At 37.6% G+C, this 27,923-nt stretch overlaps 2 protein-coding genes across 11 annotated transcripts in view; one reads left to right on the forward strand and one right to left on the reverse strand.

Annotated features, from left to right (window-relative positions):
- Positions 1-8,721, reverse strand: part of TOGARAM1 (TOG array regulator of axonemal microtubules 1) — a 119,149-nt gene extending 110,428 nt beyond the window's left edge. For 2 of the 6 annotated variants that reach the window (XM_033188153.1, XM_033188154.1), the window contains exon 1: positions 6,371-8,720. In XM_033188153.1, coding sequence (XP_033044044.1) covers positions 6,371-8,416 — 2,046 coding nt within the window. In that variant the 5' untranslated portion in view covers positions 8,417-8,720. Of the gene's footprint in view, positions 1-6,370 lie in introns of all 6 variants that reach the window. The other 4 variants (XM_033188152.1, XM_033188150.1, XM_033188151.1 and 1 more) reach the window with 4 other exon arrangements.
- KLHL28 (kelch like family member 28) overlaps positions 1-27,923 on the forward strand; it is a 57,000-nt gene that overhangs the window by 7,730 nt on the left and 21,347 nt on the right. The window contains exons 1-2 of one of the 5 annotated variants that reach the window (XM_033188158.1): positions 8,848-9,241; positions 26,506-27,404. In XM_033188158.1, the coding sequence (XP_033044049.1) occupies positions 26,506-27,404 (899 nt within the window). In that variant the 5' untranslated portion in view covers positions 8,848-9,241. Of the gene's footprint in view, positions 1-8,847; positions 9,242-9,269; positions 9,988-26,505; positions 27,405-27,923 lie in introns of those variants that run through there. The other 4 variants (XM_033188161.1, XM_033188160.1, XM_033188157.1 and 1 more) reach the window with 4 other exon arrangements.

Here is a 27,923-nt window from a genome sequence, read left to right on the forward strand (position 1 = left end):
TCTTTGTCCACAGATGACATGATTGTCTGCATAGAAAGTCTCAAAGAATTAACAACAACAACAAAATTCTCCTGCAACGAATACATGATTATATTATAGCAAGCTTGCAGGACACAAAGTCAATGTGCAAAAGTCAAGCATTTTCCTCTATACCAGCAATGAACGAGTGGAATTTGAAATTAAAAAAAAAAATTACCATTTACATTAGCATACAAAAGTAGGATACTTCAATATAAATTTAGCAAAATAGGTACAATATCTATATGAGGAACGTATAGAACTCCAATGCAAGATATCAAAGAAGAGCTAAATAAATGAAGAGATAATTCATGTTTGTGGATAGGAAGACTCAATATTGTCAAGCTGTTAGTTTTTCTCAATGTGATCTATAGATTCAATGCAATCCCAACCAAATTCTCAGCAAGTTATTTTTTGGACATCAACAAACTGATTCTAAAGTTTATACTGAGAGGCAAAAAACCCAGAAGAGTGAACTCGACATGGAAGGAAAACAACAAAGTCAGAAGACTGACACTACAGAACTTCAAGATTTACCATAAAGCTACAGTAATCAAGACAATGTGTTATGGGCAAAAATAGACACACCAATGGAGCAGAGTAAAGAGCCCAGAAAAAGACCCACATGAATACAGTCAGCTGATCTTTGACAAAGAAGTAAGGACAATGGAGAAAAGACAGTGTTTTCAACAAATGGTGCTGCAACAACTGAACATGCACATGTAAAAAAATGAATCTAGAAAGAGATCTTACACCCTTCATAAAAATTAACTCCAAAAGGATCATAGACTTAAATGTAAATTGTATAACTATAAAATGCCTAGAAGGTAACACAGGAGAAAACCTAGATGATCTTGGGTATGGTGATGACTTTTTAGATATAATACCAAAGGTATGATCCATGAAAGAAAAAACTGATTAACTGGACTTTATTAAAATTTTAAAACTTCTGCTCTGAGAAAGTTAATGTCAAGAGAATGAGAAGACACGACATAAACTGGGAGAAAATATTTTCAAAAGATACATCTGACAGGCCAGGCGCGGTAGCTCCTGCCTGTAATCCCAGCACTTCAAGAGGCCAGGGTGGGCAATTGCTTGAGTCCAGGAGTTCAAGACCAGTCTGGCCAACATGGTGAAATCCCATCTCTATTAAAAATACAAAAAATTAGTCGGGCATGATGGTGCGAGCCTATAGTCTCAGCTTCTTGGGAGCCTGAGGCAGAAGAATTACTTGATCCTAGGAGGCAGAGGTTGCAGTGAGCCGAGATCGCACTGTACTCCAGCCTGGGCAACAGAGCAAGACTCTGTCAAAAAAAGAAAAAAAAAAAAGGAAAGAAGGGAAGGGAAGGGACGGGGAGGGGAGTGGAGGGGAGTGGAAGGGAGTGGAAGGGTGTGGAAGGGTGTGGAAGGGTGTGGAAGGGAAGGGAGTGGAAGGGAGGGGAGGGGAGGGGAGGGAAGGGAAGGGAAGGAAAGGGAAAAGGAAAGGAAAGGGGAAAGGGAAAGGGAAAGGAAAGGGGAAAGGGAAAGGAGGAAGGAAGGAACCATGAAAAGACATAAAGGAAACTTAAATGCATTTTACTAAGTGAAAGAAACCAATCTGAAAATGCAAGATACTGTATAATTCCAAGTATGTGACATTCTGGAAATGACAAAACTATGGAGACAGAAAAAAAGACCACTGGTTGCTAAGGGTTGGGAATGGGGTGAGGGAGGGAAGAGAACAGAGAATTTTTAGGGCACTGAAACTACTGTTATGATACTATAATGGTGGATACAAGACATGGATACACTGTCAAAACTCCATAGAATGTACTGAACGTAAGACATGGATACATTTGCCAAAATCCCATAGAATGTACAACACAAGAGTGAACCTTAATGTAACTATGGGCTTTGGGTGATAATTACATGTTAATATGGGTTCACTTATCATAATATGGATTATAACAAATGTACCCCTAAAGTACAGGATGAGGTGGGTCAGGTTGTTCTTGTGTGGACAGGGGTATATGGGAACTATCTGTATTCTCTGTTCAAATTTGCTGAGAACCTAAAACTGCTTTAAAAATTAAAGTCCAGACCGGGTGCGGTGGATCACACCTGTAATCCCAGCACTTTGGGCAAAGGCCAAGATGGGAAGATCACGAGGTCAGGAGATAGAGACCATCCTGGCTAACACGGTGAAACCCCATCTCTACTAAAAATACAAAAAAATTAGCCAGGCATGGTGGCAGGTGCCTGTAGTAGCTGTAGTCTCACCTACTCTTGAGTCCAGGAGTTTAAGACCAGTCCGGCCAACATGGTGAAATCCCATCTCTGTTAAAAATACAAAAAAATTAGTCGGGCATGATGGTGCAAGCCTGCAGTCTCAGCTTCTTGGGAGCCTGAGGCGGAAGAATTACTGTAGTCCCAACTACTCATAAGGCTGAGGCAGGAGAATGGCGTGAACCCGGGAGATGGAGCTTGCAGTGAGCCAAGATCGCACCACAGCACTCCAGCCTGGGCGACAGAGTGAAACTCTGCCTAAAAAAAATAAATAAATAAAAAATACAACATAAAGTCCAATAATTTAAAATATGTGTGTATATATGTTTTTAAAATCTGCACACATAAACTGTTTAGATATTTATTCCCTGTCCTCTATTAAAATAGTTCCTCTAAGACCTTTTTTGAACAAGTAATTACAACTTGATTTCTGGGTAAAGTTTTGATTTCACCACAGCATCTTTCAAAAGCAAAATATGTCTATGCTGGCATTTCAGAAACGCACTTATCTTCAGATTCTTGTTGCTTTGGCCAGCACCAGAATCTTTTTAATAATATATACACTGACATCTTAGACTTGACACATGACAATCAGTCTTAAGAGTAATACTTTAAAAAAATCATCACTGCCAGATAATGCTTACAAGGATATAACATATAACCAGATTATATAAATCTGAAAATTATTTCCAAAAAATCTACACATTCATTGGAAGGAACCAGAGAGAACACTCAATTCACCTCCTCCCATTTGAGGTCTACTGCAGAAGGTCCAAACTCATTATTTGCAAGATATTATCTCCATACTTTACCCCTATCTACATCTCCAGTAGCATCTGCTACTTCCCACTAGGCCCCTTGTGTCTGCTGTGCAAAAACTCCCCATTCTCTTATTAATTTACTAAGTTCTTTCATATAATCAGTGTCTCTAAACACACTATTCCTTTAGTCTGAAATTCACTGAGATCTATCCACACTTAGCAAGTGCCTATTCATCTTTCATCACACTGTTTGAATAATAATTATGTAGACAAAAGACTTAATTTAAGAAAAGTTTGACCACAAAATTCTGACTGTGGAATAATTCTAAATAGAAAAAGAACTGTAATGAAATCTTAACCTTTATTTAGTAGGTAGTTGGTTGCTGTTACTGGTCTAGCAATTTTTTTTGGGGGGGGGGGTTACTGTAGGATACAGCATATGAATAAATACTGCTGGTGTTGGGAAGCAGGGATTTTATTGTGAACAAAGGGAGATTCAAATATGGAATAAAGGAAGATGAGAAAGAACCCTGTAGTACTAGTTTTGAACTGGAGGTATTAAATGCATTAAATAACAAGCGAACAAAAAACAGATACTCCTTGGTTCTGTCCACTGAAAGGTTGAAACCACAATGGCAAGAAATAGCAATGAGCAAATCTATACTTAGACTTTTGTTTTCAAATACCACTGCCCAATAAAAAGGCAGTACTAGGACTTCTGAAAAAATGGCTGATTCCAAGTCTGAAGCAAGAAAAAAACAAAGTAAGGCTAGGCATCATGTTACTCTTGTTTTGTTTCATTTTGTTTTTGAGTCTGGGTCTTGCTCTGTTGAGCAGGCTGGAGTGCGGTGGCACAATCATGGCTCACTGCTGCAGCCTGGAACTCCTGGGCTCAAGCAATCCTCCCACTTCAGCCTCCGAAGTAGCTGGGACTATAGGCATGCACCACCATGCCTGGCTAAGTGTTTTTATTTTTGTAGCGATGAGATCTCACTATGCTGCCCAGGCTGGTCTCAAACTCCTAGCCTCAAGCAATCATCCCAAATGTTATGTTAAGGAAATGCTCAAAGACTAAAGAACAGTCATGTTAAAAGGACACAGGAGCCAGTCACTAGTCAAATTTGGGACACTTTTAGCACAAAAAAGTTAAAAAAAAATTTAGTAACAAAAAATAATACATAATTATTACACATACAAGAAAAAAAGAATTGCAGATAGTAGAGAAGAAATGTTACAATGTTTTTAAATTACTCTTTTTGTAATTAATTTGTTCTTCTTCTTCTTATTATTTTTGAGACACAGTCTCCCTCTGTTGCCTAGACTGGGGTATAGTGATGCGATCTCAGCTCACTGAAACCTCAGCTTCCTGGGTTCAATTGATTCTTTTGCCTCAGCCTCCCGAGTAGCTGGAATTACAGGTGTGTACCACCACACCGAGCTAATTTTTGTATTTTTAGTAGAGATGGGGGGGTTTCACCATGTTGGCCAGGCTGGTCTCGAACTCCTGACCTCAGGTGATCTGCCTGCCTCGGCCTCCCAAAGTGCTGGCATTACAGGTGTGAACCACCCTGCCTGGCCTTTGTAATTTAAAAATTACAATTTGGGCTGGGCGCGGTGGCTCAGGCCTGTAATCCCAGCACTTTGGGAGGCTGAGGCGGGTGGATCATGAGGTCAGGAGTTTGAGACAGGTCTGACCAACATGGTGAAACCCTGTCTCTACTAAAAATACAAAAATTAGCTGGGCATGGCAGTGGGCACCTGTAATCCCAGCTACTCAGGAGGCTGAGGTGGGAGAATCATTTGACCCCGGGAGACAGAAGTTGCAATGAGCTGAGATTGCGCCATTGCACTCCAGCCTGGGCAACAGGGCGAGACTCCATCTCAAACAAAAACAAAAACAAAAAATTACAATTTCTAAGTCCCCAGTATAATAAATAATACAGATAAAGACCATTGGTGGATGCTAAACACAGTGGGTGAAAAGTTGTTGGGATATTCTTACCGTCTCCAAGTATCATTTTACTATTATGCTATATGCTAATTCTATGTACTAATTCTAAGATTATATGCTAATTCTAAAGAGGAAAATATACCTTTACAATGGAGAGATCTGGCTATTACTACCTTATCCAAACAGTAAAATTAAGCATCACCAGTGATGGGACAACCTGATATCATTTACCTCATAATGTAATGTACTGTGAAGTTCACACTACTTAGGTTCTCTTTCATATATACGTATCTCCTATGTAATATTTTCCTAAAAATATTTATTTTGAATCTAATCAAGTAAACATATAAATTTAAAACTTGGGACATTCTACAAAACTACCCCAAACTCTTTTTATAAAAAGCCAAAGCCATGAAAAAACAAAGAAACAAACAACAAGCAGGATATTATTCTAGATAAAATTACAAGGAACATTAACCACATGAACCTTGACTAGATCCTGAATGATAAAAGTAAAACAAGAAATATAAAACACTTTTGGAGACAAGTGGGGAAATTTAAGTACAGGCTGTCTGCTACATATTACTGAATTACTACTGATAGTCTGAGGTGCAATAATGATTTATGGATATAAAAGAGAATGTCATTCCTAGGAGATATATGCTGAGATATTTAGGAGTGAAATCTCAAGATATCCACAATTTACTTTCAAAGGTTCAGCAAATATGGAGGAAATATGTCAAGATGTTACAACTGGTAAATATAGATGAAGTATATAGGTATTCATTGTACTCTTACCTATAGATTTGGAATTTTTTAAATAAAAGCTTTGGGGGTAAAATCTCAGTTCAAGTGTCGTATTTTCTGTGGATGCTTTTCTTTTTTTTACTTTTCTAGTGGAATTATTTTTTCTTTCTTCAGTATTCCTGCAGGACTCTTTATATTTCTACTTCAGCACTTGGCGAATTTGTTAATTGCTAATTCCTAGGTCTGACCTTTTTCCTATACTGTGTGAAACTGGCCTCATCTTCATTCCCAGAATTTAGCTCTATCTGGCACCTACTAGGTATTCAATGTTTGTTGTATGATTAGATAAACTGACATGCCACAGTAACAAACTCAAACTGAATCTAGGTATTGTCTATATCACGTGTCTCAAATTTAATTAAATCTATCAAGCAGGAAGCCTATTAAATGGTCCTTTGTGATCTGTACCATTATAATGAGTACCCACATCAACATTCAGTGGATTTAAAATTGATTTAGAACAAAGCATAACATGTTTCCCTCAAGCAGACTCACCCTTCAGTCATCGCAGGCATATTTTCATTTAAATTCTTCACACTTTCGACCCAAGAAAATTAGAGAAGCATACCTGCTCTACATCCTTGGAAGTGGAGGTCTGGTTTTCTCCCATGATTCCAGGCTGCTCATTTTCCCACGGTAATTTATTTTTTCCTTTTCCTGCACTTAATACCCTTCGGGTACAGATAGTTGGACTGTAAGATCCATAAATTTGCATGCTATCCCTCACGCGGTCACCACAGTGACAGTGTGCATTCTGAGTTCTGTTACCAGCCAAAAGCCAGTCCGTATCTGCTCCATGTGCCAAATGGTTTGATCTACCCCCGGCAGAAGATGGCATCAGTACTGCATATTCCACAAATCCCTGCTCTGTTAGCCTTGGTAAGGTTTTCCTAGCCAATCTGGCCTGCACAGCATTCATCACTCCATCTCCATTATCTTGCAGTTCAACAGTATCCACAGCTTTAAAAAGGATGCTGGTTTTACCTGAGCCCATTGATGATGCCAATACGGCAAAAGCTTCTAAAGCTGCTTGGCGTACCCTGCGTTTGCTATCTACAAGAGCTGGGGCAAGATCAAAGGACAGTTTGGGCAAGTCAAAATCCTCACTAGGATAGGTCAGCAGGGAGCAGATGCAAATGTTCACCACCTCCTCTCTTACTCTGGAATGCTTATGTTTGAGATGTTCCAGGAGTAAACAAAGCACCTGCTGAGGTCCTACTTCCTTCATTAGCTTGAGGAAGATTTTCATGTATTCTTGTTTGATCACCAATTTGTTGTCTGCCAGTACTTTGACAGAAGCTGCTATAACTGGTCCCAAGAACTGCTGTACCTGCTCTCCAAGGCGAATAACCAGTAAATGCAGGACTTGAAGTGTGCCATGAACCACTTTGAAGTTAGAATCGTCTAACAAATTATATAGCAAACTAATGAAGCCAACAAGACTAGAATGAGGAGTAGAACTAGGGTTAAATTTTCCCAGCACCTGCTTTAGTTCTTCGACGGCCTGGGTTCGGTTCTTATAGTCTTCCTGATCCAATAATCGTGAATGCAGCTCCTGAGGAATAATCCCAAATTTAAGATTGCTGTTGGAAAGAGTCACTGCACAGGGAAGGGGATCTTCAGGAAATCCAGAGGCTTCAAGTTCCAAATAATAAGGAACCTGACTTCCAAACTGGGACTCCAGGCGGCGATTGTAGTGTCTCCTCAGGGCAGAGGGGAGACGAGAAATATAAGATTGAAACCTGTCTTGGCCAAGTCGCTCCCCAATTTGTTGAAGTGCGGAGAAAGCTGTCTCAGATTCTTCTTCTGTCTCCTGATCACCAAGCTTTCGGGCTAGGGATATTATCACCTCGGTGAGATCCAGACCAAGCAACAAGTCCTCGGTAGTAAGCAAGATGGGAAGCAGTAGTGCTGTGGACGCTCTAAGTCGGGCATCGGTACTTTCCAGTCCTTGTTGTATAAGCGTTCTCAGCACCTCTCCAGAACTACGTTTCAGACATATATGCAGGATCTGCAGCGCATCTTTCCGCAGGGCTGGATTCTCTTCCCGTAACGAGACAACTAGTTGAGGCAAAAGTGCTAAGCTAAAGGCCTCTTCCAGCTGGCCTGCCTCCCCCTGACCCCGGAGAACGTCTGAGAGAAGTTGCAAGCAGAGCCGCTTCTCATCACTACCTCCTTCCACAAGCACTCGGCCCAGTGCCCGATACAAAGCTTCCTTGCGTCGGGGGAAGCCAAGTCGACCGCCCCGCAGCGGCAAAGCAGCTTGCAAAGCCTGAAAGGCCTCAGAAGGATCCGGCGCGGTGCGGAGGAGTTGAAGGAGCCGAGTCTCCTCTTCATCTCCCCCTGACAAACCGCTTCCAGAATCAGACCAGCTGCTTGAGACTGCCTCCGAGGGCATCAAGAGGGCCGAGGCCAGAGGCGAAGTTGTAGTGGGGCAGGAACCGTGGTCCCCCGCAGCTCCACGGCAGTAGTAGTTTTTCTCTCCTCTCATAATGCCCCCAACTCCACTATCATCAGTCTCTGGGGCGGAAGGACGACTGCGGCTCTGGAGCCGATAGGCAGAGAGGACTGGAAAGGGCGGCAGCAGAAGCAGCGCGGAGGGCGCAGCCGCCATGCAGGGTCGTCAGGTGGCTGTGGTTGGAAGAAACCATTGCCGTCTCCGAAGGGCTCGATGGAGCCCGGACTTCCAGATCCTCTCCAAGCCCCAAGCTGCAGAAGAGGAAAAAGAACAGCTTCAGACCGCCGCCAGGCCGCCCCCAACTCCGGGAGGCAGCCTCTGGCAAAATGGCCCCCGTCTGAGCCGTAGACCCCACCGCGGCCACCGGGCGTAACCAAGGGCACCACGTGACCAAACCGATTGCTTCCATGGTGATGTACTCAGCGCGGACCTCTTGACCCGGAAATCCACTTGCCGTGATGAATGCTGGGTTATGTAGTCCACGTCTGGTGTTGAGACTAGGCCAAAGTCTCCTGGAAGAGGAAGTCAGAACGTTGCAAACGTAGCTAGAGCGGAGAAGGGAGGAGGGGTGAAGACATTAGACGGATGTGACGCTTTTCTTGCTCTGGGCGGAAGTTGCCCGCCCCACCCGTAAGAGTTGGGGTTTGACCGGAGCTAGTGAGGATCCAGCCCAGGCTCCAGTTGTCCGCGATTCCTCCTCCTGTCGCTTCCCGTGTGATTACTGGGACTCAGGTATTTTCCTTTTGCTGTCCTCCAGCGGCGCAGACTTTGGCAGTGTTTTGCCTGAATGCCACTGGTGCAAGAGTAAGAGGCAAAGGACTGAGCGGAGCAGGTGGAAAGAGAGACGACATCTTCTTGTGCAGGGCTGGTTACCCTTGTAAACGCGTTACTCTCTGCCACCCTGAGTAACTGTGATCCTTTCCTCTTGCCATCTGCTTATCAGGACAGAAGATCCGGACCACGGCCGAGCTCACAAATCGGGTACTTTTTTTCAATTCCTGGTCTTTGGGGCCTTTATTCGCCCCCGCCCTCCTCCCCTTTCTCCTTTTGTCGACTTCTCTTAACCCTCCGGCCGTAGAGGGTTTATTTTTGTTTTTGTTTTTGTTTTTGTTTGTTTTTGACCACGTTTCCTTACCCTCATCACTTTGCGTTTTCTTTACAAGGTACATAATCTGGAAATAGATCTGTTTTTTGTTTTTTGTTTTTTGTTTTTTCCCCTGTAGCTAACCGCCTCTCCCTTAGACGTTATCAAAGTCTTTCCTTCTAATGCAGTTCCTCTGTGGGACTCTCCCCTTCCCTCCGCCCCCTCCGTCTGCCGCCCTAGCCTCCCTGCAGGATCCTCAAGCATCTCTGCAGCCTTTCAGTCTCCTAGAGACAGAGATTGCGAAGACAATTTCACTTGCGGTGGAAGTTCTTGGCATCACGGTTCTAAGAGAATTCTGCCCTGTGGATTTAGGAATAATAGTAGACATTTATTTATTTTAGGCGAACTGAGAATTTTGTGTGCATTTTCTCCTTATCATAAATGATACTTAAACGAACACAGTGGAAGAGCTGGTGTGTCTAGTGTGAGCCTGAATGCTTTGGAGTGTGGAAGAGAGATTTTTTTTTGAAGGAGTATTAATACAATTACTTTCGAATGACTCGTGCGAAAAGTCTAAGTTATTATTTGAAGACCCAAATTTATGCACTTCAAATGCAAGTATTCCTACCCTTCTCTGTACCAGGTGGGATTTCTCTTAAATACTTTTTAAAGTCTTGGGATAATTGAGTCACATATGCTAAACAGCTTTATAAATAATGCTCCCAGCTGATGCAAGCGCAAAAATAATTTCTGAATTTTTGCCTTAAAGTACGATTTGAATATCAGTTTTGTTTTGTTTTTTGGGGGGTGGGGATGGGGGATAGACTTAATGTAAATGAGGCTGTATAAATATACATCCTATGTTTTGGTTTAAATTCTAGTCTGTTACTTGGGTTTTAATAAGCCATTTTCGTGTTTAAATGAATCTGCCTAAATTAGATTTGGCTAACATGTTTCATTTTAGGGACAAGTTAAAGACAGGGAGGTGAAAAACAAGAAATGATTGTAGCAGTTGTCAATGAGAAAGTGTCTGTTTCTCATAGTCCCAACCTAAGAAGCTCAAATGTGTAGACCCATGTATTGCCCAGACTTGAGGAACCTAGTTCAAACTAACCTAGAGAATGATGTACACATTACAGTGCCAGTTTATGTTGAATCAGAATTTTCAAGTTGAAAATCCAGTGCAGTCTTTCTTGTATCCAAGAACTTGGGAAGCCAAGTTAATAGCTAGAGGTTGTATGGTAATCATGGAATCACAGAAAAGGAGCTTCGAAAGTCTTAAATGAGAGACGTGGATACTTAAGCAGTTATCATGCCCTTTTCCTGGGAACAAAGCAAGATGAGTCTTCCTTTTGACTCTGTTTTCTTTAGGTCCCTGTGAATCACTATACATTACAGATTGCAATTTATTTTATATCTGTTATATTTTGTCTCTTTGATTGAAGACTTAGAAGATGCATTAATCTCCGTAGTGGATATTTAGGAAATGGGACTTCATCAGCATCACGTCTTACTGATTATCTTTTCGAACTATTTTGTGGAACATAAATCTCATTCATTGAGTGTGTATTCTGTTTATTACGAAGCAGATTTTTTAAAAAATCTTTGGAAATCTAGGAATTCTTCATATATTGACTTAAAAAGCCTTTCGTATTTAATCATAGATACAGAGAGTACAAATTTATAATCAATTTTTAGAATAGTAGAATACACTATCAGGTGTTTTATTAATAGTACGCCTCAGAAGGTTAAAAAGAAGTGGTTAAGGATACATTGAAAATTGCAAATTCAGCTAAAACAAGTTTAAAATTTCAATAATTTAAAGAGTGTAGTTAAATTAGTGAATTATAGGAATGTGTGTGCTACATATGTTAATTTTTTTTAGCTGAACTTAAGGGTAAACACAATTGCCCTAAAACCTCCTTTATTTTCAGAATCAGAGGTAACACAGTAGTTCCCTGGGTGAATCACTATGATTTTTCTCTGTTCTTACTCAAATTTTACAGACATCCAGGAATATTGAACGTCAGTGTGAATTCTGTAAACTAGTAAGAATTTTGTATAGTTTGAGAAGTTATTGTGAAGAAATGCTATGCAAATGAAAGTTGCTATTAATATTAACAAGCAATTATAATAACACCATGTTTTGAGTATTTGCTATGTGCCAGGCACCATGCTAGGTACTTAGTAAATATTAAGTCATTTAATCCTCACAAGAATTTTTTGAGGTTACATCTTCTACATTTGGACTGTGGAACATTTTATAGATGTTTCCACAAAAGAGTAATTGGATAGAGGAAGAAAGTAAAACTCACATTTGCTTAGAGCTTGGAGAAGGTTTTGGTGGAGGTCAGTGTTGAAACTTTAGGATAAAATTAAGATTTTTTCCATTATTCATATATTTTATTATATATCGTTTGATTATATATTTTTAAATTTATTATTTTTTCTTTCAATCCTTGTTTGGTTGAAGATTATATATATTTTAATCTATCCTTTTTGGATTTCTATTCAAAATCTTTTTAGTTTCTTGTTTGAGGTAACACTTTAATAAGTTAAGAAATTATGAGCTTATTTTATACAGCATTGAATCCGTTTTCTTGATATATATGAGTGATATATTTTCATCTACTTAGGTTTATCTTCCAAAGCTGTTACATATTTCTGTCTTCAGTCAAAACTGTAATTTTAAAGAAAAATCCAACTTGTGTTGCATATTAGTTACTATGTGTAAGTTAACAGAATTTCACGTCTGTTGCAAACAGTTTTTCAGTGGACAGGGATTAATTATATAACTTAGACGCCTGTCATAACATGGATTCAGAAATAACACAGAAGAAAGCAAGTTCCTAAAGTCATTACCACATCCAGTAAGAGTTCTGACAGGCTTCTGATTTTACTTTTGTTTGTCAAGTAATAATAAAAGTCAAATCTCAGATAAAAGGAAAATATCCTAAGTTGTTCCATAGGCTCACTGATAAAATTATATACCATTATTAGTTGAATTATCCTATGAGGAAAGTTGAACTGTGGGAAAGAAATTTAAGAAAAGAGCAGATGTGATAAAATATTCTCCTAATTTCATAAATCGGTTATTTTCTCCTTTTAAAGAAAACTGTCTCTTTGAATTTTTTTTTGTAGTAATCTTGATTTCTCTTCACCATTTATTTACTCTGGGTGTGATCTATATTTATATGGTGGCAGATAATTGCCTCCCAACTGATTTCAGCACCACTGTTTTGTGGCTTAGGTGTCAATTAAGTAGATAGGGACTAAACTCACAACTTGACCTTTATTAACTTGGTTTCAGAGGCTAAAGTTAAGTTACTATAGACTATGGAAAGTTTGATTTTATTTTAATTTCAAATAGATACTTTTTATTCGATATTGACTAATGCAGTTACCAAGATTCAGAATACTATTGTTTGTTTTATCGTTAAAGAAAGAAAGAAAGAAAGAGAAAGAAAGAAAGAAAGAAAGAAAGAAAGAAAAACAAAAACTATGGCAGGGATATGGAGAAACCTGCTATACCAAATCTGCTTTTAGACAAATACCAGAAGGCAATGATTGTTCCATGGATCCTTCTTTATTTCATTTTAAAGCCCTGATGTATTTTTGTATCTAATATGTGTATTTTTTTAAAAGATTTTATATGAATGATCTATCCTCTTTGGATTTCTGTTCTGAACATTTTTAATTTCTTGTTTGAGTTAAAATTTTAATACAATTAAGAAATTCTGAGCTTATTTAATATATGAGTTAGTGTAATAGAATATTTAAGAATTATGTAGACAGAGTGCCAAGGTTTAAATCTTGCTTCGGACTTAATTTCTCTGTGCCTCAAATTTCCTTATCTGTAAAATGGTAGTAATAATAACAGTACCTATTATATTGTTGTTCTGAGGATGAAAGGAATTAATACATGTAAAAAGCTTAGAACATCAACTGGTACATATGACAGTCAAAAGTATTCTAGATGCTCTTTTGTAGAATAATTTCATTTTATGAGAAGTGATAACAATTATAAATTGAGTCAGTAAATATTTTAAGCAGCTCAACATTGTTTGGCATTTAATTTTTTGAATGTACTGTGTAGAGAGCATTGTTCTAAGATTAAGAAAACATTCTAGTCCCAGTAATGTTTTTTACTAATTATGTATCTTGCTAATTCATTTAACCTCTCTGAACTTAGGATTCTAAAACTGTAAGTCTTATTCAAAATTTAGTGCCTTACGTTTCTGTTGTTTAAGAAAAAACTCTCTTACTGTGCAAAATTTCAAAAACATGTAAAAACAGAATAATATGATGAATATCTATTTACCTATCACGCATCTTCAATAGTTATCAACTCATGATGACATCTATATCCCCTTCCATTCCCTCATCCCCTATTATTTTGCAGCACATCCTAACAACATGTTATTTCATCTACAAATATTTCAATACAGCTGATTATGGGGGCTCACACCTGTAATCGCGGCTCTTTGGGAGGCCAAGGCAGGAGGATTGCTTGAGGCCAAAAGTTCAAGACCAGCCTGAACAACATAGTGAGATCCCATCTCTACAAAAAATAAAAATAAAAAATATTAACCAGGCATGGTAGCATGCACTTGTAGTTCTAGCTACTCAGGAGGCTGAGGAGGGAGAATCCCTTGAGCCCAGGAAATTCAAGGTTACAGTTAGCTATGATCGCACCATTGTACACCAATTTCAGTATGTATTTGTAAAAGAAAAAAGCTCTTAAAAACACAACTGCAATACCACTATTTAGCAACAAAAAATAGCAGTGACTAATTAATATATTAATAATCCAGTCAGTGTGTAAATTTCCAGCTGTTTTCTAAATATGTGGGTGCACACACAAGTGTATGGTTCACAGGTTGTATTTGATTGATATGTCTTTTAAATTTATAGGTGCATTCTCTTTATTTCTTGCAGTTTATTTGTTGAAGAATTTAGTTTATTTTACAACATTTTTCACAGTCAGTATGTTTTTGCTAATTGCATCTTTCTGGTATTGTTTAACATGATTTTTCTATTTTCTATATTTTGTGTAAATTAATAGTTGGAGGTAGAGAATTGACTGTAGTTTAATTGGCTTGACTTTGGTGTGTGTTGGGGGTGGGACGTGAGAATACTCATGGGTGTTATGTTTTTCCATCAGAAGGTCCAATTATCTAGCTGTCTCTCTTTTTGTGATATAAACAGCCCTTCACAATCAATGCCTAATATTTATTAAAGATGCAAAATGGTAATATTCCATTATTCCTTCTTTATTAACAGGGATACTTTTAAAAAGAGAAATTTGGCCAGGTGTAGTGGCTCAGGCCTGTAACCCCAGCACTTTGGGAGGCCAAAGTGGGAGTATCGCTTAAGACTAGGAGGTCGAGACTAGTCCGGACAAGGTAGTTAGACCCTATCTCTTAAAAAACAAAAACATACAAACTCATCTATTTCAAAACTCAGTAGTACAGTTAGCGTAGGAAAGACATAATAAATGTTTGATTCTTTCTCTTTGTTTACTAGGTTTCAAATAATGAGTTGGTACATTAGCATCCTCCAGTGGTGACCATTAGGACTTTTTTTAAGTATCATTATTAACTCACGCATTTAACATATCTGATATCTGTTAATCAATTGCAGTTATTATTATTGATGATCAGTTTGTCCTCTCTTTAACTAGTGAAAGCCTATTCATTTTGGCCCCTGAATATTTTTTATACGACTCTTGTAGTATTTGATAGCTTTCTTGCTACCTAGGATTTATTTATTTATTTATTTTGAGACAGGGCCTCACTCTGTCTCCCAGGCTGGAGTGCGGTTGTGTGATCACTGCGCATTGCAGCCTCGACCTCCTGGGCACAAGCAGTTCTCCTAGCTCAGCCCCCCAAGTAGCTGAGACTACAGGTGTGTGCCATCACACCCAGCTAATTTTTTTGTTCCTTTTTTTTCTTTGTAGAGACGGAGTTTCACCGTATTGCCCAGGCTGGTCTCAAACTCCTGGGCTCAAGCTATCCTCCCACCTTAGCCTCCCAAAGTGCTAGGATTACACTACCTAGGATTTAGATTCCAAATTTGTCTTGACATCTTCTGCCCCAGACATGGTATCAGCTATTTGCCCAAGGAGTTCTGTGCTCTTTGAGGAAGTGGTATTTAAGGACTACATCTGAATGCTGGAAATGTTCTTTGCTACTGGGATGGTCAGTTTATAGACCTTTTCAATAGACAGAGCTAGGTAATATAATTTATTTTTTTCCTTAAAATAATATTACATATATTTCCTTAGTATTACATATATTTCATTTATATTTATTTATATTTATATAAATATTTATAAATATAATACTTATATTACATATATTATATAATATATATATTTCCTTGAAATATTACATATATTTCCTTAATATTACATAGATTTAATATGTATGTATAGCTCACATGTATTTTATATATTTATTTATATTTATATAAATATTTATAAATATAATACTTATATTACATATATTTCATTTATATTTATTTATATATTATATTAATATATATTTATAATATTTATATATAACATTTATATATCATATATTATATAATATTAATATATTTATATATTACATTTATATATCATATAATATTAATATACATCATATATTATAAATTATATAGAAATTATGTATTATGACTATTTACTGTTATTTATATACATATATTTATTCTGATACTTTTTATTCAAATACAGACTATGAGGCTCATAATTAACATCTTAGTGTTATATCTTTATCTTCTTTTTCCCATACCAAGAATCCTAGATCACAGTGACCCTAGGGTTGATAGAATATTATATCATTACTCATTTGCTTTATAGCACAATGCACACATTAACAGTGTCACAATACAAATAAATGGTGTCCTCATCAACAATGCAATTACTGAAAACAGTGTAAGATGTAAATTTCAGGGCATATCGCAATAGAGACTATCAGATTACTGTTTTAAAGTTATTTGGAATGATATGGTAAAGCCACTATCTAGGTACATATTTTCTTCGTTTGTATTTTCAAATTTCTTATGGATCATGTTTTTAAGATTTAATTGTGCTTTATAATTACGTAAAATACTTTTCTGATTCCACAATCAAATCTATAAAACAGAGTATATTCAAAGATGTCTACCTTCTATCTCTATCTTATCTAGTTTATTCCATACCTCCTCTTGTAGGTAACCTTTAAAAGTACATATTGTATAATATTTCCTTTTTTTAATAGAAATGATTAGGTATATTTGTAATCTTCCCTTTCTTTTTTTTTTTTTTTTTTTTGAGACAGAGTCTTGCTCTGTGGCCCAAGCTGGACTGCAGTGGCTGGATCTCAGCTCACTGCAAGCTCTGCCTCCTGGGTTTACGCCATTCTCCTGCCTCAGCCTCCCAAGTAGCTGGGACTACAGGCGCCTGCCACCTTGCTCGGCTAGTTTTTTGTATTTTTTAGTAGAGACGGGGTTTCACCGTGTTAGCCAGAATGGTCTCGATCTCCTGACCTGGTGATCTGCCTGTCTCGGCCTCCCAAAGTGCTGGGATTACAGGCTTGAGCCACCGCGCCCAGCAAGTAATCTTCCCTTTCATAGATAAATGGTGACACACTAAACACACTTTGCTTAGATCAGGGAGATCACTGCGGAGTATTCATACAGAGATTCCCCGTTCCTTTTCATTGCTGTGTAGTACTCCATTGTGTGGATGCTCTATAGTTTTCACAACCATTCTTTCGTTGCTGGACATGAGAGTTGTTTTAAAATTCTTGGTCAGTTGCCTTTTGGTCTCTCAAATATGAGGAATAAGAAACATGAGTATATTCTTTTGTTTTTATAAATGGACCTGCAATTATTATTAGCCTTATGAATGTGTCTTTATACATTTTTGCCATTGTAATTTTTGGATAGATTCTTAGAAGTAGGGTTGTTGGGTCAAAGGATAAATCCAAATGTAATTTTGCTAGATTTTGACAGATTTACCTCCAGAGGTTTTGTATCATTTTCTTTTTTTTTTTTTTTTTGAGATGGAGAATCTGGCTCTGTCGCCCACTCTGGAGCGCAGTGGCCGGATCTCAGCTCACTGCAGCTCCGCCTGCCAGGTTTACGCCATTCTCCTGCCGCAGCCTCCCGAGTAGCTGGGACTACAGGCGACCGCCACCTCGCCCGGCTAGTTTTTTTGTATTTTTTAGTAGAGACGGGATTTCACCATGTTAGCTAGGATGGTCTCGATCTCCTGACCTCGTGATCCGCCCGTCTTGGCCTCCCAAAGTGCTGGGATTACAGGCTTGAGCCACCGCGCCCGGTCGGTTTTGTATCATTTTCTATTCACACAGCAATCAGTAAAATTTCCTGTTTCTCACATCCTCACCAACAGAGAGTATGCTGTCAAGAGAAAATTGTTAACTCTATATATTAATTTATTTGATTTTAAGTGAAGTTGAGCAATTTTTGTATGGTTAAAACCATTTATATTTTTAACAAACATCTGTTCATTTCTTTAACCAATTTTTCCTATAGGGCTAGAGAATTTTAGAAATATTTTATAATTACTGATAAAAATTTTATATATGCTACAAATATTTTTCCCAGTCTCATTTATATTTTTACTTATGATTTCTTTATTCCAAGTTTTTAAAATGTAGTCAGTTTTACTTTTCACTGATGTGTTCTGGATTTTGTTTCAAAGTTAGGAAACTGTTCCCTAATCTCAGGTTGTCTTAGTTTGTTTTCTGTTACTTGTAACAGAATATCTGAAACTGGGTAATTTATAAATATAAGGAATTTATTTCTTACAGTTATGGAGGCTGAGAAGTCCAAGGTCAAGGGGGCCACACCTGGTGCCAGCTTTCTTGGGGCTGCATCTGGTGGGAGCCTTCCTGCTGGTAGGAACTCTGCAGAGTCCCAAGGCAGCACAGGGCCTCACATGGTGAGGGGGCTGTGAGTGTGCTAGCTTAGCTCTCTCTCTTCTTATAAAGCCACTGGTCCCACTCCTGTGATAAATCCCCTTTAATTTGCTAACACATTAATTTGTTAATCCGTAAGTGGATCAATCCATTCATAAGGACTCTGCCAATCACTTCTTAAAAGCCCTTCCTCTCAATACTGCCGCATTGGGCAAGCTCCGCCTCCCGGGTTCACGCCATTCTCCTGCCTCAGCCTCCCGAGTAGCTGGGACTACAGACGCCCGCCACCTCGCCCGGCTAGTTTTTTGTATTTTTTTTTTTTAGTAGAGACGGGGTTTCACAGTGTTCGCCAGGATGGTCTCGATCTCCTGACCTCGTGATCCGCCCGTCTCGGCCTCCCAAAGTGCTGGGATTACAGGCTTGAGCCACCGCGCCCGGCCGGGACTAAATTTCAACATGTTTTCACCCCCATTTCATTCTAATATTTATATAATTACATTTTTCTTTCTTTTTTTTTTTTTTTTTTTTGAGACGGAGTCTCGCTCTGTCGCCCAGGCTGGAGAGCAGTGGCCGGATCTCAGCTCACTGCAAGCTCTGCCTCCTGGGTTTACGCCATTCTCCTGCCTCAGCCTCTCGAGTAGCTGGGACTACAGGCGCCCGCCACCTCGCCCGGCTAGTTTTTTGTATTTTTTAGTAGAGACGGGGTTTCACCATGTTAGCCAGGATGGTCTCGATCTCCTGACCTCGTGATCCGCCCGTCTCAGCCTCCCAAAGTGCTGGGATTACAGGCTTGAGCCACCACGCCCGGCCTATAATTACATTTTTCATATGTATACCTCTGATTCATTTGGAATTTATCCTGTTGGTGTAGGTATGTAGCAGAAATCTAGTTTTACCTGTTTCCATATGGCCATTCTGTTATCTCAACACATTTAAACGTTTCTATTTTCCCTTGCTGAGATGCCACTTTTATCATATACTAAACCTGCATATCTAAATGATCTACTTTTATATTTTCTGCTCTCCATTGATCTATTTTTCCTTACATACTTCTCATTTAATCCTATTAATCCACAACAAATTTTACAAATAAGAATGTTTAAGCTAAGAATAAGTAGTTTGCCCAAGTATCAAATAGCCCAGCTATTAAGTAGCAAAATGTAGACTTAAATCCAAGTGTCTCCAACTCTAAAATTAATGCTTTTACTCACTGTTCTTTCCTGTTTTTTATGGTACATACACTTCCTTTTACACAAAGTGGTTACTGAGGTAAATGAAACTGCCAGTGTAAAACTGTTTGACAAATGTGGGGCTTTGAAGATTGGAAAGTGTTGCTTCTTTGAATAAGTTTTTTAGGCATTTATGGGTAGATAGCTGAGAACCAAATATAGTTACAGTTGTCATTTATAATTTTGAAGGCATTATAGTTTTTGAGTCAAACACAGTGGTGTAGTCCCAGCTACTGATGAGACTGAGGCAGGTGGATCACTTGAGCCTAGGAGTTTGAGGTTGTATTGCGCCATGATCATGCCTCTGAATATGCATTGCACTCCAGCCTGGGCAACATAGTGAGACCCTGTCTCTAAAAAAAAATTATTTTAAATATTTCTTAGAAATAATTTTCAGTAATTTTTAAGCTGTTAAACTTGAGCTATAAATATTTTAACTGCTTCTGGAACTTTTGCCTAAGAATAACCTGGAGGACTTAAAACACAGTTTGTCCATTTCCTGCAACCCCAATGACCCATGTAGTTTCTGATTGCTTACAACTGTGATGGGGCTCAAGAATTTACATTTCTAGCAGGTTCCCAAATGTTGCTAATGCTCTTGGTACGAGGATCATATTTTGAAAATCACTGTTTTAAAAACTCTGTATTTGAAAATGTTAAGAGTTCTGCGCATTTTTCTAAAGTCATATTTTTTGAGAGAGGAAAGGGGCCAAATTAAAAATTTTAAGAATTAATTTGGCCAGGCTCAGTGGCTCACACCTATAATCCCAGCACTTTAGGAGGCCAGGATGGGTGATCGTTTGAGTCCAGGAGTTAAGAGTAGCCCAGGCAACATGGTGAAACTCCTTCTCTACAAAAAAATGCAAAAACTAGCCAGGCGTGGTGGTGTGTGCCTGTAGTCCCAACTACTTGGGAGGCTGAAGTGGGACAATCACCTGAGCCCAGGAGGTCAAGGCTGCAGTGAGTAAGCTAAGATCTTGCCCCCGCACCCCAGCCTAGGCAACAAGAATGAGACCTTGTCTTAAAAACAAAAACAAAGCAAAGCAAAAGAATTATGTTATGGCAAACTGCTAGTGTAATTCATTTTAAGTTGTTCCCTATTTTTACCTTGCCTTGTTGAAGTTACTAGTTGACATTGTTTTGATTAAGCATTAAAACTATAATTTTTAAAATTAAACTTTATTCTCAGTACTTCTTACAAGGAATGAAAGTATGTCATTTGCATCTAATACAATTATAAACATATGCATAGGCTTTTTTTTATGAAGTTACCTTTATCAGTGCCTTTTCTTTGGCCCATTTTAAACACTTTGATAATTTATATTATTATGAAGTAAAATGAACCATTGCTGATTCAAATGAATAGAATGTTTTACTCACTAGTTGGAATGGTCAGAAATTATTTAAAAGGTTTTAACAACATAGATCTAGAAAAGTGAGATAAAGAAATAGGGGCATAAGTGTAGGGGAACAACTTTGTCGTGGTACTCTGGTCACCTTGCATGTATCCATATAGGCAAAGACTTGGACCTCAGGACTGCAGCTTATCTGTGGCTTGACACACCTTGTGATTCTCCTGGAATATGAGAGGGTGAGAGGCCTCTAAGGAGCTGCTATGAGGTCACCTCTCTATTTCCCCTAGAAGTGTGTCATGAGACAGTTTCTCTTCACTTCCCTGGTTGTGATTAGGTATTAGACTTTTGACCCCACCCCACACCCTTAAAATAGAGCTACAGAATAGAAAACTGCTTAGCCATAGTTTATATTGGGCCAGACCCTTTTTTGTGTTACCATTTTTGATGTGCAGGACAAGGATCCAGGCAGTTTACTCTTTGGCTAATCTTCTATTCACTCTCTAAGTAATAAACTATCTAAATCTAATAAGCCATCTAAATTTTAAAATGGCTTATATGTCTCTTTACTGATAGAATTAATGAGGCTTTGGCCTGGCTTTGATAGGTGTTTGTTCCCTGGACAGTAAGCAAACTTCCTTCCTTTTTTGGTATGCATGGAAGGAAAGGCGTTTCATGGATATAGTTGGTAATAACCAAGCTTTTTTAAGGTTGATGAACAATAAAAATAAATCACATCTACCAATTATTGAGTGCTTACGTACCAGCACATAGAAAGGCATATTTACAACTACTTTTTATACAGTTTTGTCTGCTTTTTTACAAATGGGAAAACTGAGACTTTTGACTGAGTTTCGCAAGGTCACATAGCTGTTAAACAATACATACCATTGTACTGTAACCTGGGAAGCCTGATACGAAAGCCCAGTCTCATAAAACCATACTGCGTATCATACAAATATATGCATGTGTGTATATTCATGTGTTGTGTGTGTACATATATGTATATGTGTATTTACAGACCTATATTGTGTCATGCATGCATGTCATATGTTGATGGTAATTTACCGGTTTTGAATTGGGTACACAAAAATTAGGTTAGCAATATAGGATCTATCACTATGTGATTCTTACTTATATTAAAAATGAATGTAGTCAATAATTCATAATGTTAATTTGAGAATCAACAATTCTGCGATACTTGTGGTTGCCCAGGGTATCAGAGAAGACAGTGGATTTCTTATCTAATAGTGAGAGGTAGTGCAACATAGAAAGTTGAATACCTCTCAAGGGACAAATCAAAAAATTTACTAGTAATAACTCATATTTATTAGGAGCCTACTAAGTGATAGGTTCTATTCTGAGCCCTTTTTATGTATAAACTCATTTAATCCTCAGAACAACCCTATATTATAATTGTTATTCCTGTTGTTGTTAACTTTCATTCCTTGGTTTTTCGTGTGATGACTGAGACCTCCTTTTTTCCCAGACTCAGTACCTCAGTTCCATTACCTGTAAGACCTGATTTGAATTTCTTCTCTTCATCAGGTGTTACAGTTTGTTTAGATCCCTTTCAAAGGATGATACCCAAAATCTGTACTACAGATATGGACTGACATTTGCAGAGCGAAGCAAAAATTTCTCCTCTGTATTTCTGTCTATTATAGTTCTGTTAATGCAGCTTAAACCCACATAAGTTTATGGTGTTAAAATAGTACTGCAATTAAAATCCCTAAACCTGTTAAACACGTCCTACAGATGCGTGTTTTCTCTCTTATTCTATACTTTGGGTAGTTGGTTTGGAATCCGCTATAGAATTTTTACGTTGATCCCTTTTAAATTTCTTCTTGTTAGATATCAGGTCTTTCGGGATCCTTATTGTGTTAGTCAATGCTTTTGCTGTCCTTTGCAGCTTCAGGTCATCTTCAAAGTTCAGGACTTATGTATCTTCATCTTGGCCTTATAGAATACCACTAGGAACATCCCTCTAGGCCTCATTCCATTAAGTAGTATACTTAATGGGGGGTATTTGTTCCACCAGTTGCTAATTTAGCTAACTGAACTAGCTTATATATTTTTTAGTTTTGTTCTTTGAAAAATCATGAAGGGCATTATAAAATTATTTACTAATATCTAGTTAAATATCAAGTTTACTTTTCTGATCTACAAGTCTTCTAAATACATTTTTAAAAAGAAACAAACCTAGTCTGTAACATGTCTTATTATTTTTAGCTCATACGTCCTAATCCTAAAGATCTCTACATCTTCTTATTGGTATTCACAAGTCAAATCTTTAATAATTTATTTTAGAATGTTATCTGAAATTAACAGAAATCTTACTATATTATAGAATTTACTGTCTTATTTTTGAAAATAGTCTTCAGTCCTGTGGCATTGGTAATGATTCAAGAATCTCATTTTCAGACTCTCTTAAATATCTTAAAACATAATTGTTTAGTCTGAGAGAGAGATGAATTTACAAAGTGACTAGGTCTCCTTTTTCAATCCCTTCTCTTATTTTTCCCATACATTTTCCTTTTCTGTTGTTCATCCTTCACTTTTTAGTCTACTATTCTCCTTGTTAAATCAGAAAATGAGAGTTGAAGGGAGTATGTTTTACAGAGTAACTCATATAATTGAATTAATTGCAGGAATTAGTAAATAATGGAATATAGTAAATTAGTAAATAAAAGGAATATAGTAAATAAATGCTTATAGACATCCAGGTAAAGTTAATTTTTGATCTTCAGTTTTGAGAATTTGAACTGGAGGAAAGGAAGATGAGAGGAGAAAGGTTATAGACAAAATCTAACGTGTGGTAAGAAAATATTTGGGAGATAGCAAGTTTTATATAGAGCTATAGTCATTACATGAGCATCATAAGAGTAAAAGGTCATTGTGGGAAAGAATGGGAATTAGTGAAAGTGGGGATATTGGGAAGCGGCAGTTTAGTACAGTGAAGCGTAAATACTATATTCTTAACACCTCAAGCTGTATATTGTGTAGAACTTTATAATTTAGAGAATCACTTTCAGTTAAACTTCTGAGATAAGTGGGGTCTTCTTATTTTATGAATCAAACAGTTAGTACTTAGATTAAGAAAGGCTGGTACCTATTATTCCCCCTAATAATACAATTCAAGATCCAGATGGGACTAAAACTCATTACCTTATATTTCCAAAAAGTCTGTGTTCTTCACTGATATTGCTTTATCTCTATTGCCTCACTACTACCATAGTACTACTGTAGTACAATATCACTTATTCTTATAGTTTATCATGTTTTTATGTACATTGTCTGATTTGATCCTCAAAAACCTCAGCTACATTAATACCTGAATAATAAAGTACAGGTATTATTTTGATCTCATTCTACAAATAAGGAAAACAAAGATTGAGAAGGTAAAGTTAACAAGGACTGCTTTCTTAACCCCATTACCTGTTTTTTCTATTGACTTGCCTTTCCTGTTATTCATTCCTCACTTTTAAGTCTAGATTTTAACTTTTTCATAAAACTGAGGCTAAAAGAAGTTACATAGGTTAAAAACGTGAACACTGGAGTAACTAACAGAAGGTGTACAGATCTAAACTTATGCCTTCTGATTGCCATCTTGTTACTAGTATGTATTATGTTCTGGAAAAAGAGTATCTACTGGAAGACCCAGAAGCTTCTTGGGACTTGTTTATACCATGACTACAATAACATTTGAGAATTTTTCTGGTAGATAGGTGTGAGATTATTTGCAGAGATCAGCAGTAGAGGCTGTTATCAGCTGTAAAGTGGCCATATTAACATAATTTATTAACTGACTTAAAATTCAGTGTGAAATAAGTATGAAACAACTACGTACTTGACGAAGATAAAAATTTCAAGAGTTGATTTTTTCCACTTAAAAATGTACAAGAATGAAGTTCTTTACTCTCTCAATAGTGTTCAAAATGTTTCAGTTGATGGAATTGATGGTTTTAAGATGGAAACCAAATGTACTTTTTTGTTATTGCCATAACTTGTGACTAAAATGTGAATGAGACAGGAAGGAAATAGCTTATATTATATACATGTCCTATATTCCTTTTGTCTCATCTAAGCAACTGCTACAGTCCATTCTGAAATATTCATGTATTAATTCTTAAGGTTGCTGTAACAAATTACACAAATTCAGTTGCTTAAAACAAAATAAATGTATTCTCTCACAGTTTTGGAAGCCAGAAGTCTGAAATTAGTGTCAGTGGGCTAAAATTAAGGTGGCAGGACCATGCTCCTCCCAGAAGCTCTACGAGAGAATCTGTTCTTGCCTCTTCTAGCTTCTGGTGACTGCCAGCATTCCTTGGTTGGTGACTGCAGCACTCCAGTCGCTGCCTCTTTAGTCACATGACCTCCTCTTCTGTCTGTGTCACGTCTCCTTCTGCCTTCTTAAAAGGTACATGTTGATTGCATTTTGGACCTACTTAGATAATCCAGTATCATCTCCCCATCTCAAAATTTTTAATCCTTTACAGAGTCCCTTTTTGCCATATAAAGTAATTTTCACAAGTTCCAGGGATAGGGATGTGAATGTCATTTGTGGAGCCATTATTCTGCCTACCATAGTCTTTATTGTCTCTCCACTTTCTTTTCTTTCTCATCCTTTTTCTTCCCTGCTATTTTTATTCTTTTTCATCTTCCAGAAGCACAAAGTGGCAAGTAGATTGAGTGGGCATGATCTGAATTAATGATCAAGAGTTGAGGCCAGGTGCGGTGGCTCATACCTGTAATCTCAGCACTTTGAGAAGCTGAGGCAGGTGGATCACTGGAGGTTGGGAGTTTGAGACCAGCCTAGCCAACATGGTGAAACCTCATCTCTACTAAAAATATAAAAATTAGCCAGGCGTGTTAGCAGGTGCATGTAATCCCAGCCACTTGGGAGGCTGAGGCAGGAGAATTGCTTGAACCTGGGAGGCAGAGGTTGCAGTAAGCCAAGATCATGCCCCTGGACTCCAGCCTGGGCGACAGAGTGAGATTTCGTCTAAAAAAAAAAAAAAAAAAAAAAGTTGAGTGGGTATGGTATATATAGATCAGTAAGTGAGCCTTATTGCCCTTGTTATGAAACTTTGGATTCTGTTCGTAATTAATTAAATTAATTGGTAGTAATAGTACCTTCATTAAATTCAGTACCCTCTATCAAAGCAATTATTGGAATTTTGGGTAAAGTGTGTTAATATGAAATTTTTGTCCAATTAAAGCATCTGTTGGTTGGCAAATAGTGTTGTTTGTTCTACATATAATTTTACTTTAAGCAAGTTTTTCCCCTCATGTTTTCATTTTATTTCAGTGATAGCTCAGACTTGAACTTAATGCAAGGGAAACAAAATGAAAAAGTTGGTAGAGTTTTGATCCAAAAGTCCATTGTCAGAGATTTTTATGGTTTGGGGCATCTCATGTAACTTTTTGGGCTTCCATTTCCTAATATCTATAATAAATACGTTGAATTATATGATTGTTAAATCCCTTCTAACTCTGAAAGCCTCTAGTTCTAGTATTTACTATGAAGTATTTAAAAACCAATGAACAGGCAAATAAATTACAAATCTGATTATTCTGTACTATTTGAAAAGCAGTATTATTGACAAGATTACTTTGAAATAACTGTCTATGCTTTTTTATTTTTCTGTAGATGGACCACACATCCCCGACCTACATGCTTGCTAACTTAACCCACTTGCATTCTGAACAACTTCTGCAGGGCTTGAATCTTCTTCGCCAACATCACGAACTCTGTGATATCATTCTTCGAGTAGGTGATGTTAAAATTCATGCTCACAAAGTGGTACTTGCTAGCGTCAGCCCGTATTTCAAAGCTATGTTCACTGGAAACCTTTCTGAAAAAGAGAACAGTGAGGTTGAGTTTCAATGCATTGATGAAACTGCTCTCCAGGCCATTGTGGAATATGCCTATACAGGGACTGTTTTTATATCTCAGGACACAGTTGAATCTCTCCTGCCAGCAGCAAACCTACTCCAGATAAAACTTGTCCTGAAAGAATGTTGTGCATTTCTTGAAAGCCAACTTGATCCTGGTAATTGTATTGGAATTTCTCGTTTTGCAGAAACGTATGGTTGCCATGACCTTTATTTGGCAGCCACTAAATACATATGCCAGAATTTTGAAGCTGTTTGCCAGACTGAAGAGTTTTTTGAGCTTACACATGCTGACTTGGATGAAATTGTTTCCAATGACTGTTTGAATGTAGCTACCGAAGAGACTGTTTTTTATGCATTAGAGTCTTGGATCAAGTATGATGTACAAGAACGCCAGAAATACTTAGCACAGTTACTAAACAGTGTACGATTACCATTGTTAAGTGTTAAGTTTCTCACTAGACTATATGAAGCAAATCATCTTATTCGTGATGATCGTACTTGTAAACATCTTTTGAATGAAGCCCTAAAGTACCACTTTATGCCTGAACATAGACTCTCTCATCAGACAGTCTTGATGACACGACCTCGCTGTGCTCCCAAAGTACTTTGTGCAGTAGGAGGGAAATCTGGACTCTTTGCCTGTTTGGATAGGTAAATAGAAGGCTTTCCTAAATGAATGATGCTTTTATGCTTTTTAAATGTGCAGATTTTCTATAGTTTAAAAATAGTTTGATTTTCATTTTTACTTTTCTTTCCTCCTTTTTAGTTTTTTTTTCTTCTTCCTAAAATACTTACATGATTGTTTTTATTGTCATTCATTCTCTACAATACTCTCAATTATTAACCACCTCCCCAAGTGCACACTTTATCTACCTGGTTACTCACAAACTTTTATTCCATTGTATGTCTTTTTTTTTTTGTTTTTCTGGAACCATTTACATCTTTGAGTCAGACCACATCAGAAGAGACTTATTATTATTGTCAATTATATCAGAAGATACCAAAGAAGAGAACTAGGAACCTGTGGTGAGGGAACTGGTGACAGGAATGGGTTTGAATGAAAACAGTTCATTAGAAGTGCTACCAAGGAAATGAGAAAAAATAGGATACTGATATAAATTATGTACTTTGAGTGCAATTTGTTTTCTTCAGTGTAAGTATTTTTTAAAA

This window comes from Trachypithecus francoisi, unplaced genomic scaffold, assembly GCF_009764315.1.
Source record: "Trachypithecus francoisi isolate TF-2019V2 unplaced genomic scaffold, Tfra_2.0 Lachesis_group3, whole genome shotgun sequence".
In the NCBI taxonomy this organism is placed as follows: domain Eukaryota; kingdom Metazoa; phylum Chordata; class Mammalia; order Primates; family Cercopithecidae; genus Trachypithecus; species Trachypithecus francoisi.